The sequence below is a fragment of the Pseudonaja textilis genome, unplaced genomic scaffold (genome assembly GCF_049901715.1).
Source record: "Pseudonaja textilis isolate UNSWEBS1 unplaced genomic scaffold, rPseTex1.2 PTEXSCF22, whole genome shotgun sequence".
NCBI classification, from domain to species: Eukaryota; Metazoa; Chordata; class Lepidosauria; order Squamata; family Elapidae; genus Pseudonaja; species Pseudonaja textilis.
Genome location: NW_028262865.1, coordinates 971,255 through 984,991, shown reverse-complemented (window position 1 = coordinate 984,991; position 13,737 = coordinate 971,255). Strand labels below are relative to the sequence as shown.

General features: G+C 47.9%; 5 protein-coding genes and 1 pseudogene across 13 annotated transcripts in view; 4 read left to right on the top strand and 2 right to left on the bottom strand.

Annotated features, from left to right (window-relative positions):
- The window catches only part of LOC113454141 (GTPase IMAP family member 8-like), a 169,970-nt gene that overhangs the window by 4,209 nt on the left and 152,024 nt on the right, over window positions 1-13,737 (top strand).
- Window positions 1-13,737, top strand: part of LOC113454669 (NAD(P)(+)--arginine ADP-ribosyltransferase 2-like) — a 282,768-nt gene that overhangs the window by 129,108 nt on the left and 139,923 nt on the right. The window lies entirely within an intron of this gene.
- Window positions 1-13,737, bottom strand: part of LOC148123724 (GTPase IMAP family member 5-like) — a 373,254-nt pseudogene that overhangs the window by 220,249 nt on the left and 139,268 nt on the right. The gene's annotated exons all lie outside the window — the stretch shown is intronic.
- LOC148123726 (GTPase IMAP family member 9-like) overlaps window positions 1-13,737 on the top strand; it is a 317,013-nt gene that overhangs the window by 175,510 nt on the left and 127,766 nt on the right. The gene's annotated exons all lie outside the window — the stretch shown is intronic.
- LOC148123727 (GTPase IMAP family member 9-like) overlaps window positions 1-13,737 on the top strand; it is a 259,666-nt gene that overhangs the window by 175,532 nt on the left and 70,397 nt on the right. The gene's annotated exons all lie outside the window — the stretch shown is intronic.
- Window positions 1,335-12,817, bottom strand: LOC113454722 (GTPase IMAP family member 2-like). 4 transcript variants are annotated; one of them, XM_087918940.1, is made up of 4 exons: window positions 12,641-12,813; window positions 7,591-7,634; window positions 5,256-5,858; window positions 1,335-4,368 (listed from the first exon to the last, which is right to left on the bottom strand). In XM_087918940.1, the coding sequence occupies exons 3-4, from the start codon at window positions 5,395-5,397 to the stop codon at window positions 3,701-3,703; spliced, it is 810 nt and encodes a 269-aa protein (XP_087775066.1). In that variant the 5' UTR covers window positions 5,398-5,858; window positions 7,591-7,634; window positions 12,641-12,813; the 3' UTR covers window positions 1,335-3,700. The 4 variants fall into 4 exon arrangements, with proteins under 4 accessions (XP_087775066.1, XP_087775067.1, XP_087775068.1 ...); XM_087918941.1 differs by lacking the exon at window positions 12,641-12,813 and adding an exon at window positions 9,733-9,873 and having other exon boundaries at window positions 7,591-7,633; XM_087918942.1 differs by lacking the exon at window positions 5,256-5,858 and having other exon boundaries at window positions 12,641-12,817.

Here is a 13,737-nt window from a genome sequence, read left to right as displayed (position 1 = left end):
ACCCTCCAGCGATGGAGCTCCCACAACTTCTGGTGGCGAGCAGTTCCACGGGCCAAGGGTCCTCCCTGTGGGGATGTTTCCTCTTCATTGCAGGCTGCTTCTCTCCTGGATCAGTTTCCATCCGTTGCTTCTGGTCCTGCCTTCTGGTCACACCCACCCACTCCCACACACACACACACACACACTCTCTCTCTCTCTCACACACACACACACCCCTCTTCTTTGGAGCAGCCCCTGAGATATTCGTTTTGCTTGCAGTTCTTTCATGACCCAACTAGGTAACATCATCGGGGCCGGAAGGGAGTCGGGTTTGTAAAAGGAGGAGGAGGAAGAAGAAGAAGGGGAGGAAGAGGAATGATAAATAGATAGATGGATGGATACAAACAGAGATGGATAGATGACAGAAAGAGGATAGACAGATAGATAGATAGATAGAAATACATAAAGATATATAAATAGATAGATGATATATAGATAATGATAGATGGACAGAGATAGATAAATAAATGGATAGAAATGAGAGATAAAGAGATAGGTGGATGGATGGATGGACGGATGGACGGATGGATGGACAGACAGATATAGATAGATAGATAGATAGATAGATAGATAGATAGATAGATAGATAGATAGAAGAGGTATAGAGAGAGATGGATATAGATAGATAGATAGATAGATAGATAGATAGATAGATAGATAGATAGATATAGATAAGTAGAGAGATATAGATAGATAGATAGATAGATAGATAGATAGATAGATAGATAGATAGAAAGAAATACATAAAGATAGATAAATAGATGATATAAATATAGATAATGATAGATGGACAGAGATAGATAAATAAATGGATAGAAATGAGAGATAAAGAGATAGGTGGATGGATGGACGGACAGATATATAGATGGAGATAGACAGATAGAAAGATAGACAGATAGATAGATGATAGAGATGAAGATAGATGGATAGAGATATAGTGTTAGCTAGATACAGAGATGGATGGATGGATAGAGATTAGAGATAAAGATAAGTGGATGGATGCATAGATATTGTTATATAGATAGCTAAATAGATGGAGAAAGAGAGAGAGAGAGAGAGACAGACAGAGAGACAGAGATAAATATAGAGTTATAGAGATAAAGATGGATGATGGATAGAGATAGAGATAGATATAGTGTTAGCTCACTAGCTAGAGAAAGATAAATGGACAGAGAGAAAGAGAGAGAGAGACAAAGGTGGATAGATAGATATAGACATACATACATACATACATAACACATGAAGTAAGTAACTCCACCATTTCAGGGAATAACATAACTGCCCAGCCGATGGTTTAAATGTCGTTTTATTTCCAAGAAGTAGATTCCAGAGGAAAAACATTATCTCAGGGGGGCAAACAAGATTCTAATCTCCACCCCCCCAAAAACCCCTTTCCATCTTTTTCATCTGGAGATTTTTGCTTCTCCTCGAAACAGACCCCACAAAAAGGACCTCATCAACAGCGTGGTACAACTCGACAAAACTTGGGGCTCGGAAGTTCGAAAGACGGGCTAGCAGTCTCTCAACTTCTCTCCTCTTGGGTGGGATTCTCCCGGTTCGGATGCGAACCGCTCACTCCAGCGATCAGCGAGCGAGCCGGTTCGCTCCGACGAGCAAGTGGGCTAGCTCTTTCCTGGGCTTTGATTGCGTCTTTCATGAGAGCCCAGCGGACTCTCGTGTGCGGAGCGGAGCACCCGCTCCCCCGAAACCGGGTTGTCTCGCCGGTTGAATTGCACTGCAGGCTCGCCCTGTCCCGGAGGGAGAGGGAGGAGAGGGCGAACCAAGTTGCACGAGCGACAGGGCCCGTCGCGCCAGCAGCTTCGACTCACACGAGGGGACGGGGCCCGGTAGGTGCACCCCTGCGAGTCCATGCCGTTCGACTTGTCCACCGGCGGAGTCAAGCAGCACGCGCGTGTTTCCGCCGGGCTAGCGCTCGGGGCAAATCAAGCGCTCCCCCTGTTTGAAGGGGACCCGCTAGAGTGGCTGGGCTCTTCTGTGACCTCGGCCGGGAAGAGGGGGAGTCGTCCCTCGCCACACCCACCACCCGTGGGGAACCACGCCCAATTGTGGCGGAGATGACTCCCAACACCGCCTCGCCAGCCGGATGTCCCCCGCTGCACTTTGGCCATTGCCTACGGACAGAGGCCCGAGCAAATCTCACCGCCCGGATAGCTGCTCCCCCCCCCCCGTGGCAGCTGGCTTGCCATGCAGGGGAGACGGCAATACACCGCGTGCACACGGATCTACGTGTATTCCCCCCCGGCGGCCATTGCCGGGGATGGGGGGAGAAGCGACCATCCGAAAAGGAGAGGAAGGAACTCCCGAAAACAATCCATCCGTCAACTCGGAAAGCATTCTTGGCCTGCTCTTGAGTGGCCATAAGAAGGAGGGGCGGAGAGGGAGACGGGACGGAGCAGTTTGATTGCCACCCCCAGAAGCTCCTTCCACCCATCCCGTCCTCCAGACTGAGTCCCAGGTGACCAAGAGCCGGACGGAGAGGCGTGTTTCCTACTGCCCCGGGAAAAGTCCTTCGGTTGGAGAAGGTGATTTATGACCTGTGATCTCTTCTGATTCATGGAGGAGCAGAGAAGCGGCGCCCAGACTTGGCGGGAGGAGGGGGTGGGGCCGGGGTGGAGGAAGGAAGGAAGGAAGGAAGGAAGGAAGGAAGGAAGGAAGGAAAGAAAGGAAAAAGAAGAAAGAGAAAGAAAAAGGGGGGAGTAAAAAGGAAGGAAGGAACAGAAGGAAGGAAGGAAACGCAGGTGGGTGGAGAGGAAGGAAGGAAGGAAGAAAAGGAGGGAGGGTGGGAAAGAAGGAAGAAGGAAAGTGGCAGTAAAAAGGAAGGAAGGAAAGAAACTAAGAGGCAAAAGACAGAAATAAGGAGAAAGAAAGAAAAGGGGGAGTAAAAAGGAAGGAAGGAAAGAAGGAAGGAATGGAAGGAAGGAAGGAAGGAAGGAAGGAAAGGCAAAAGAAAGAAAAAGAAGAAAGAGAAAGAAAAGGGGAGTTAAAAAGGAAGGAAGAAAAGAAGGAAGGAAGGAATAGAAGGAAGGAAGGAAGGAACAAGGAAGGAACAAAAAGAGGGAGGGTGGGAAAGAAGGAAAGTGGGAGTAAAAAGGAAGAAAGGAAAGAAACTAAGAAAGGCAAAAGAAAGAAACAAGGAAGAAAGAAGAGGGAGTAAAAAGGAAGGAAGGAAAGAAACTAAGAAAGAAAAAGAAAGGCAAAAGAAAGAAATGAGAAAGAAAGAAAAGGGAGTAAAAAGGAAGGAAGGAAAGAAGGAACAGAAGGAAGGAATGGTGGGTGGGTGGAAAGGAAGGAAGGAAGAAGAAGGAAGGAACAAAAGGGAGGGAGGGGAAGAAGGAAGAAGGACAGTGGGCGTAAAAAGGAAGGAAGGAAGGGAAGAAAGAAACCCCCCAAAAAGGAAAAAAAGGAGAAAAAGAAAGGGGAGTAAAAAGGAAGGCAAGAAAGAAGGGAGGAAAAGAGGGTGGACGGGAAGGAAGGAAGGAAGGAAGAAGGGAGGGAAGGTCATAGGCTGGCAGGAAATTACAGAGGGCCGAGCCGACCCCCCTTGGGGAAAGGGCTCCTAATAAATCATTGGATTTCTTTCGATACTTGGCTGGAGGCTCATGAATTCATTCGGGCATCCGTCGGAACCCTGGACATTCTCTCAAAATTTAACCTTGAATTCCTTGATCCGCTTCAATGGTTTGGACAACAGGTTTGATTTCTTGGAACCTTCCGGGATGACATACGGCTCCCCTTGATTCTCCTTGGTGATCTCCTCCACCATCTTCATCAGCTTGTCGACCTGCTCCTCCCACTCGCCTCCCTCGGCCTTGTTGTTGAACCCGCATAAGCGACAGTTACACTTCTTCATCAGCTTACACAGGTGTTTGTTCTTGGCCTCGCCGACATACATCTCCAGGTCGTCCCCTCCCAGGTCCTCCTTGCAGGTGAACAGGATGATGGTCCGGGAGGCGGACTTGTCCCCGAAGAGTTTCCGGACCTGCTTGGCGGCGGCCGCGTCTTCGGCGGTGAAGCGCCCCACCTGGGTGACCAAAATGAAGGCGTGGAGACCGGTGCGGCACATCTGACGGCAGCTTTCAAGTTGCTTTTCCAGGGAGGTCTCCGTCTTTTCGGCGTCGAACAGAGTGGGCGTGTCGAGGACGGAAATCGTCTTCCCCTTCCAAGTTCCCTGCGCCCTTTGACACTCGGTGGTGGTCTTGGCCGCCAAGAGGGACTCGAACACTGGTCGGCCAAGGATGGTGTTGCCCGTCGCACTCTTCCCGCCGCCAGACTTTCCGACCAGGATGAGCCGGAGTTGGGCATCGTCCCCTGGGAGTTTGAAAAGACAGAGAGACGGCGTTAGGGCGGAGTGTAGTTACACCGCTGGAATGGAATTGAGGGCATGGATTCAACGGGAGAGAGAGAGAGAGATGATAGATAGATAGATAGATTATAGATAGATATGCAGCTATAGATAAGTAGATAGATAGATAGATAGATAGATAGATAGATAGATAGATAGATAGATAGATAGATAGATAGATAGATAGATAGAGATAGATATAGACAAGTAAATGGATGGATGGATGGATGGATGGATGGATGGATGGATAGAGAGAGAGAGATAGAGATAGAGATGGATAGCTACAGATATAGATAAGTAAGTAGATAGATTAGATAGATAGATAGACAGACAGATAGATATAGATAAATAGATAAAGACAGATAGCTGATATAGATAGATAAAGATAGATGGATAGAGAGAGATACATAGATACAGTGTTAGCTAGATAGACAGATAGATAAATAGATGGATAGAGGTTAGAGAGAGAGAGAGAGAGATAAAGAGATGGATGGATGGATGGACGGACAGATATAGAGATGGATAGAGATATAGATAATACATAGATACATAGACACACAGACAGACATAGATAAATAGATAGATGGAGACAGAGATTGATCGAGATAAATAGATAAAGATAGATAGATGATAGAGATAGATAGATAGAAAGATAGATGGATAGAGATAGATGTGTTAGCTAGTTAAACAGAGATAGATGGATAGAGATGAGAGAGATAGAGATAAAGAGACAGATGGATGGATGGATGGATAGATTTATAGATAGATATAGACAAACAGATGGAGATAGAGATTGATAGAGATAGATAGATAGAGATAAAGATAGATAAATGCTGTTTTTATTTTTCGGGACCTTCCGGGATGACATACGGCTCCCCTTGATTCTCCTTGGTGATCTCCTCCACCATCCTCATCAGCTTGTCGACCTGCTCCTCCCGCTCGCCTCCCTCGGCCTTGTTGTTGAATCTGCACAAGCGACGGTTGCACTTCTCCATCAGCTTACACAGGTGTTTGTTCTTGGCCTCGCCGACGTACGTCTCCAGGTCGTCCCCTCCCAGATCCTCCTAGCAGGTGAACAGGATGATGGTCTGGGAGGCGGACTTGTCCCCGAAGAGTTTCCAGACCTGCTTGGCAGCGGCCGCGTCTTCGGCGGTGAAGTGCCCCACCTGGGTGACCAAAATGAAGGCGTGGAGACCGGTGCGGCACATCTGACGGCAGCTTTCGAGCTGCTTTTCCAGGGAGGTCTCCGTCTTTTCGGCGTCGAACAGAGCGGGCGTGTCGAGGACGGAAATCGTCTTCCCCTTCCAAGTTCCCTGCGCCCTTTGACACTTGACGGTGGTGGTCTTGGCCGCCAAGAGGGACTCGAACGCCGGTCGGCCGAGGATGGTTTTGCCTGTCGCACTCTTCCCGCCGCCAGACTTTCCGACCAGGATGAGCCGGAGTTCGGGATTGTCCCCTGGGAGTTTGAAAAGACAGAGACGGCGTTAGGGCGGAGTGTAGTTACACCGCTGGATGGAATTGAGGGCATGGATTCAACGGGTGGAGAGAGAGAGATGATAGATAGATAGATAGATAGATAGATAGATAGATAGATAGATAGATGTATAGATAGAGATGGATAGAGATAAATAGGTAGGTAGGTAGGTAGTGTGGCGGTCTGGCACTTGAAATGAGATGCAGGGAAACGTCTGAGCAAATGCCAGCCCCGAGCGAACTCAGGCAGCAGTATTTATTTAAGGAAAGAAATCGAAAGTACAGAATTGAAAACAATGACCTCAACAGGATGAGAACATACACCTGCGGAAAGTCCCATGAGAACATACAGGCATGGAAAGTCCCATGGGAACGTCTCTGCTGTGTACCTTGAACCTTCACCTATTTTCCTGTTCCTTCTAAGCCCGCAGATCATAACAGGATGAAGCACTCATTGCAAAGGCACTCCTGCCCCCACCAGGAATGCCTGCGCATCCCTAGATCTATGTGAAATGACTGTACAAAGGACTTACAGAAAATGATTAATAAAATATATTACCACAGGTAGGTAGGTAGGTAGGTAGAGACAGACTGACAGACAGATAGAGGTACAGAGATAGAGATGGAAATAGATAGATAGATAGATAGATAGATGTATAGATAGAGATGGATAGAGATAAATAGGTAGGTAGGTAGGTAGGTAGGTAGGTAGACAGACTGACAGACAGATAGAGGTACAGAGATAGAGATGGAAATAGATAGATAGATAGATAGATAGATAGATAGATAGATAGATAGATAGATGTAGGTGGATAGATGATATTGATGATTGATGATAGACAAGGATAGATGGTAGATGTAGATAGATATATAAATAGATGGATAGATGGATTGATACAGATGATGGATGGATGGATGGATAGAAAGAGGATAGATAGATAGATAGATAGATGTTGTGATTGGAAGGATCGGTCCTGTTGGGAGTTTTGACTCTGATGACTGTTAGATCGTGGATTGACGTCAGAACCAGGAAACGTTAATCTGAAGGGCAAGCCAGTTAATTAGCATGTTGCCTTAATGGGTATAAAAGGACACAGCTGAGCTGGTGCCTTTTGCCAGGAACAAAATGACTATTTTGAATGAGGACGTTACTGCAAAGAGCTCTCTGTTTGTTTGAATTTTGAAGGGGAGTCCTAACAGTTTCTGCCAGCTGTTATCTTGTTATTTCCTTCAGTTTGATTTGATTGTGAAACGGCTGCTTTGTGTTTGTTCGTTTGAATTTCCAAGAGGAGACATAACAGATAGATAGATAGATAGATAGATAGATAGATAGATAGATAGATAGATAGATAGAAGAATTAACCAGTGGAACAGCTTGCCACTAGAATTTGTGGCTCTCCCATCTCTTTTTAGAAGAGACCGGAGAGGCACTTGGTCTGAAATGGTATTGGGTCTTCTGCTTTGGGCAGGGGGCTGGGCTAGATGACCTCCGCGGTCCCCCTCCCTCATTTTGTCCTCCCGCTCGAGCCAGGGGTCGGGGTGTCAGGCTAGAAGGCCTCCGAGGTTCCTTTCCAGGATTCTAGGATTCGGTGGGGGGGTGTCTCGTGCTCAAGCAGGGGGTCAGACTAGATGACCTCCGAGGTCCCCTCCCGTTCCAAGTCCTGCTTCAACAGCCACTCCCCCGAGGCCAAGCGTCCCCCTGTGGTGCCCCTCACCGTCTTCCTTGGCTTCGGCCCCTCGCTGGTCCTCCATGGGCCCCTGAAAGGGAAGCAAGGAGCAGGTCAGAGAGGAAGCAGGGCAGCCATTTTGTCTGGAACGGTCGGCCATCTTAGATACCCCAAGAGCCACACCGGTCCTAACCGGAAGCCCCGCCCTATCCCCATTCCATTCTGGAGCTGACCGGAAGTCCAGGTCCTCCACCATAGAGTCTCCTCCTAGCCCGGCATCCTTTTTGTTGTCTTCTGCCGTCTAGAAGGCTGGTTTCTTCCCCCCACACCATAGAGTCTCCTGCATGGAGAGGAGGAAAGAAGGAAAGGAAAGGAAAGGAAAGGAAAGGAAAGGAAAGGAAAGGAAAGGAAAGGAAAGGGGGAAAGAAGGAAAGGAAAGGAAAGGAAAGAAGGAAAGAAAAGGAAAGGAAAGAAGGAAACGAAAGGAGGAAAGAAGGAAAGGAAAGGAAAGGAAAGGAAAGGAAAGGAAAGGAAAGGAAAGGAAAGGAAAGGAAAGGAAAGGAAAGGAAAGGAAAGGAGGAAAGAAGGAAAGGAAAGGAAAGGAAAGGAAAGGAAAGGAAAGGAAAGGAAAGGAAAGGAAAGGAAAGGAAAGGAAAGGGGGAAAGAAGGAAAGGAAAGGAAAGAAGGAAAGAAAAGGAAAGGAAAGAAGGAAACGAAAGGAGGAAAGAAGGAAAGGAAAGGAAAGGAAAGGAAAGGGGAAAGAAGGAAAGGAAAGGAAATGAAATGAAAGGAAAGGAAAGGAAAGAAGGAAAGGAAAGGGGGAAAGAAGGAAAGGAAAGGAAAGGAAAGGGGGAAAGAAGGAAATGAAAGGAGGTGTGGTGGACAGACAATTGAAAAATGGGAGACGCAGGGAAGACGTCTGAGCAATTGCCAGCCCCGAGAGCACTCGGGTAGCAGTATTTATTAAGAAAATGCAAATACAAAATCAAAACAATGACTTCAACATTAGCTCAGCAGCATTATCTAGCTAGGCCTCAGCGAAGGTGATAAAGTTCCCGTGAGAATATCCAGGCACCAAAGGTCTCATGGGAATGGCTCGGCTAGGTACTGTGAACTCCCACGCACATTCCTGGTCTCTGAGCTTTGCAGACCATAACAGGATCAAACTCTCATCATAAAGACACTACTGCCCTCATGAGGAGCGTTTGTAAAGTTCCCTTGAGAATATCCAGGCACCAAAGGTCTCATGGGAATGGCTCGGCTAGGGTACTGTGAACTCCCACGCACATTCCTGGTCTCTGAGCTTTGCAGACCATAACAGGATCAAACTCTCATCATAAAGACACTACTGCCCTCATGAGGAGCGTTTGTGATACCCCCAGATCTTACAAAGCTGTACAAGAACTTGCAGAATATGATGGATATATTACCACAGGAGGAAAAAAGGAATGGAAACAAAAGGAAAGGAAAGGAAAGCAGGAAAGGAAAGGAGGAAAGAAGGAAAGGAAAGGAGGAAAGGAAAGGAGGAAAGAAGGAAAGGAAAGGAAAGAAGGAAAGGAAAGGAGGAAGGGAAGAAGGAAGGAGGGAGAGAGGGAGGGGAGGAAGGAAGGGAGGAAGGAAAGAAAAAGGGAGGGCAAAGCGAACAACCCCAAAGGAGGAAGTCTCCTCCTCCCCAGCCCATTCTATAGACCCCCCCAGTCCAAAGGGACCTTGGAGGTCAGCTAGCCAAACTCCCCCTGCCCAGCCCCTCCCCCCTCCCACCGGTCAAGCGTCCTATAGACCCCTGGCAGAATCAGAGCATCACAGAGTTTGAAAGGGTCCCTAGAGGTCAGCTAGCCCGCCCCCTCCTCTGCCCTCCCCAACCCCACCCCAATTCCTTTCGGACTGCCCAAACTCCGCTCTCCTCCCACCTCTTGAGGCCAGGAATGGGGGGCTTTTGTCCGCACAATGGGGGAGGGGATAGTTGGGGGCGGAAGTGAAGCCCCTCCCTCCCTCCAACTTTGGAGAGACTTTGCAGCCCCTCCCCTTCTTTTTCTTCTTCCTCCCACCCCCACCCCCATGGGAAGGGAGGGAGGGAATTTGGGGAGGGGAGGAGGGCTGGGCAGTCCCGTTAGAGGAGCCTCCCCCCACCCTCCTCCCCCCTTTGCCTGCGGGGAGGGGGACTTAGGAGGGAGGGAGAGAGAGAGCAACCTGAGTTCCTCCTTCGGGGATGGGAGGGGGAGGACTCTCCGCGACCCCGCTGCTTCTCTTGAGGGGCCACCAGAGCTCCGCCAGTCGCTCCTCCGTCTCTCCCCGCCTGAATCGCCACGCAGAACTGAAGTTGGGAGCGCCCAAAGGGAGGGAGGGGGAGGAGGGGGAGGAGACTCCCAGCGTCCCAGCTCTTCCCCCTGTTTTGACTACTTTCTCTTTCTCTTCCTCTTCCTCTCCCTCCCTCCTCAGTCTCTTTCTCACTCCCTTTCTCTCTCTTACTCTGTTTCTCTCCCTCACTCCCTTTCTCTCTTTCTCTGTCTTTCTCTCTCTCCCCCTCATACTCTTTCTCACTCCCTTTCTCTCTCTTACTCTGTTTCTCTCACTCACTCTTTCTCTCTCTCTCCCCTTTCTCTCCCTCACTCTTTCTCTCCCTTCCTCTTTCTCTCCTATTCTTTCACTCTGTCTTTCTCTCTCTCTCTCCCTCACACTCTCTTTCTCACTCCCTTTCTCTCCCCCTTCCTCTTTCTCTCCCATTCTTTCTCTCTCTCTCTCCCTCACTCTCTTTATCACTCCCTTTCTCTCTCCCTTCCTCTTTCTCTCCCATTCTTTCTCTCTCTGTCTTTCTCTCTCTCTCCCTCACACTCTCTCCCATTCTCTTTCTCTCTCCCTCACACATTTTCTCACTCCCTTTCTCTCCCCTTCCTCTTTCTCCCCATCCTCTCTCTCTCTGTCTTTCTCTCTCTCTCTCCCTCACTCTCTTTCTCCCCCTTCCTCTTTCTCTCCCATTCTTTCTCTCTCTGTCTTTCTCTCTCTCTCCTCACACTCTTTCTCACTCCCTTTCTCTCCCCCTTCCTCTCTCCCATTCTCTTTCTCTCTCCCTCACACACTTTCTCATTCCCTTTCTCTCCCCCTTCCTCTCTCTTTCTCTCCCATCCTTTCTCTCTCTGTCTTTCTCTCTCTCTCTCCCTCACACTCTTTCTCACTCCCTTTCTCTCCCCCTTCCTCTCTTTCTCTCCCATTCTTTTTCTCTCTGTGTCTGTCTGTCTGTCTGTCTGTCTGTCTGTCTGTCTGTCTGTCTGTCTCTATCTATCTATCTATCTATCTATCTATCTATCTATCTATCTATCTATCTATCTATCTATTGTGGTAATATATCTTATTCATCATATTCTGTAAGTCTTTCGTATAGCTAATGCATAGATCTAGGGATTTTACAAACACTCCTCATGGGGGCAGTATTGCCTTTATGATGGGAGTTTGGTCCTGTTTGGGTCTGCAAAGCTTAGAGAGACCAGGTATATCGGTGAAAGTTCATAGTACATAGCCAAGCCATTCCCGTGGGACTTTCCGTGTTTAGATATTCTCATGGGACTTTTCGCAGCCCTGCTGAGGCCCTGCTGAGGTAATGCTGCTGAGGTAATGTTGAGGTCATTGTTTTGATTTTGTACTTGCATTTGCTTTCTCAATAAAAGCTGGTACCTGGGTTCTCTCAGGGCTGGCATTTGCTCAGACGGTTCCCTGCGTCTCATTTCAAGTGCCAGACCACCACAATCTATCTATCTATCTATCTATCTATCTATCTATCTATCTATCTATCTATCTATCTATCACTTATCTTCCTGCCTATCTTCTATCATTTCTCTTTCTCTCTCTCCCTCACTCCCTTTCTCTCTCTCACTCCCTTTCTCTCCCTTCCTCTCCCTCACACTCTCTCTCTCTCCTTCATACTCTCTTTTTCACTCCCTTTCTCTCTTTCTCTCCCACTCTCTTTCTCACTCCCTCTCCCCCTCTTTCTCTCTCTCTGTCTTTCTCTCTCATCCTTTCTCTGTCTCTTTCCCTTTCTCTCTCTTTCCCTTTCTGTCTCTTTCTTTCTCTCTCTCCCTCACTCTTTCTCTCCCTCTCTTTCTCTCCCTCACAAACTTTCTCTTTCCCTTTCTCTCTCTTTCTTTCTGTCCCCCTTTCTCTCTCTCTCTCTCCCTTTCTGTCTCTTTCTTTCACTCTCTGTCCCTTACTCTCACCCTCTCTTTCTCTCCCTCACATTCTTTCTTTCTCTTTCTCTCTCCCCCTTTCTCTCTCTCTCCCTCAAACTCTTTCTCACTCCCTTTCCCTCCCAATTTCGCTGTTTCTGTTTCTTTCCCTCACACTCTCTCCCTTTCTCTCTCCCCTTCTTTCTCTCTCTTTCTCTCCCTCACACTTTCTTTCTCTTTTTCTCTCCCCCTTTCTCCCTCTTACTCTGTCTCCCTCACACTTTCTCTCTTTCTCTCCCTAAGTTTCTCTTTCTCTTCCTTACATTTTCTCTCTTTCTCTCCCTCACTTTCTCTCCCCCTTTCTCCCTCTTTCTCTCCCTCACTCTTTCTCTCGTTCTCTCTCCCCTTCTTTCTCTCCCTCACACTTTCTCTTTCTCTCCCTCACACACTTTCTTTTTCTCTCCATTGCACTCTTTCTCTCTCTCGTTCTCCCTCTCTCCCACTTTCTTTCTGTCGCTTACACTTTCTCTCCCTCCCTCCCTTCCCCCACTCTCTCCCCCCCACTTCCGAGGAGACCCCTCCCCAAACACGAGGTGGGTCAGAATCCCGACCCAAAAGAGGCTTGGGAGGCCGTGGGGGGGGGGGAATTGTCCGACTAGAGGACCTCCAAGGCCCCCTTCCGGCTCCGTCTCTTCCAACAGGGCGATGCTGTCAGGGTCTCCTGCTGGAGCAGGGGGTTGGACTAGAGGACCTCTGAGGGCCCCCTTCCAACTCTTCCGTCCTTCTGTCATCCCGCTCCCTGCCTGGGTTTCCTTCGGAGGAAAGTGAGCCAAGGGAGGCCAAGATCAGAAAAAGAAGAGAAGGAAGGAGAAGAGAGTCGCAAGGGGACCTCAGAGATCATCTAGTCCAACCCCCCCCGCTAAACACCGTCTTCCCCTCCCGTCACGGCTTCCAACGAACAAAGCTCCGGGTTTGGTTGGATGGCCAGAGGGCGTAAATCCCGTCCGGCTTGGTCCCCTTTTCCCAGCTACTCCCAGGAGTAAAACGCAACGCTACTACTCCGCCAGCCACTTCTTCCAGCCTGGCCTCTCTGCGCCTGCGCGAACTGGAAGCGGCACGGGAGGGGGGGTGGCGAAAGCGGGAAATCACGTGACTGGGGGAAGCGGCGTTCCCCCCATTTTCTTTCCTCTTTTCCTGCCAGGCGAGCCTCGCCCTCCGTCCCGGCCGCCCGAGGTCATCTAGTCTGACCCCCCTTTGCTCTGACAGAATAATAATTGGAAGGGATCTCAGAGGTCTAATAGTTTGACCCCCTGCCCGAGCAGGAGACCCTGAAAGAATAATTAGTGGGAAGGGACCTTTGGAGGTCGTCTAGTCTGACCCCCCTGCCCAAGCCAGAGATCCTTTCAGAAGAACAAGAGTTGGAAGGGAGCCTCGGAGGTCATCTAGTCCGACCCGTGCCCTAGCAGGAGAGCTTTTTTCTTTCTTTCTTTCTTTCTTTCTTTCTTTCTTTCTTTCTTTCTTTCTTTCTTTCTTTCCTTCCTTCCTTCCTTCCTTCTTTCCTTCCTTCCTTCCTTCTTTCTTTCTTTTTCTTTTCTTTTTCTTTCTTTCTTTTCTTCCTTCTTTCTTTCCTTCTTTCTTTCCTTATTTTTCTTTCTTTGTTTTTCTTTTTCCTTCTTTCTTTCTTTTTCCTTCTTTTTTCTTTCTTTCTTTCCTTCTTTCTCTTTCTTTTTCTTTCTTCCTTTCCTTCCTTCTCTTTCTTTCTTTCTTTCTTTTTCCATCTTTCCTTCTTCTTCTTTCTTTCTTTCTTTCTTTCTCTTTCTTTCTTTCTTTTTTTTCTTTTTCTTTCTTTCCTTCTTTCTTTCTTTCTTTCTTTTTCTTACTTTCTTTCTTTTTTTCTTTTTCTTTCTTTCTCTTTCTTTCTTTTTCTTTCTTTCTTTGTTACTTTCTTCTTTCTTTGTTTCTTTTCTTCTTTCTCTTTCTTTCTTTTTCTTTCTCTTTCTTTCTTTCTCTTTTTCTTTCTTTCTTTCTTTCTTCTTTC

Coding starts and splice junctions, on each gene's coding strand:
- LOC113454722 (XM_087918940.1), bottom strand. CDS start 5,397: ATGGAGAAGTGCAACCGTCGCTTGTGCAGATTCAACAACAAGGCCGAG. Junction 4,369..5,255: donor GCCGTATGTCATCCCGGAAG/GTCCCGAAAAAT, acceptor TCAAACTCCCAG/GGGACGATGCCCAACTCCGG.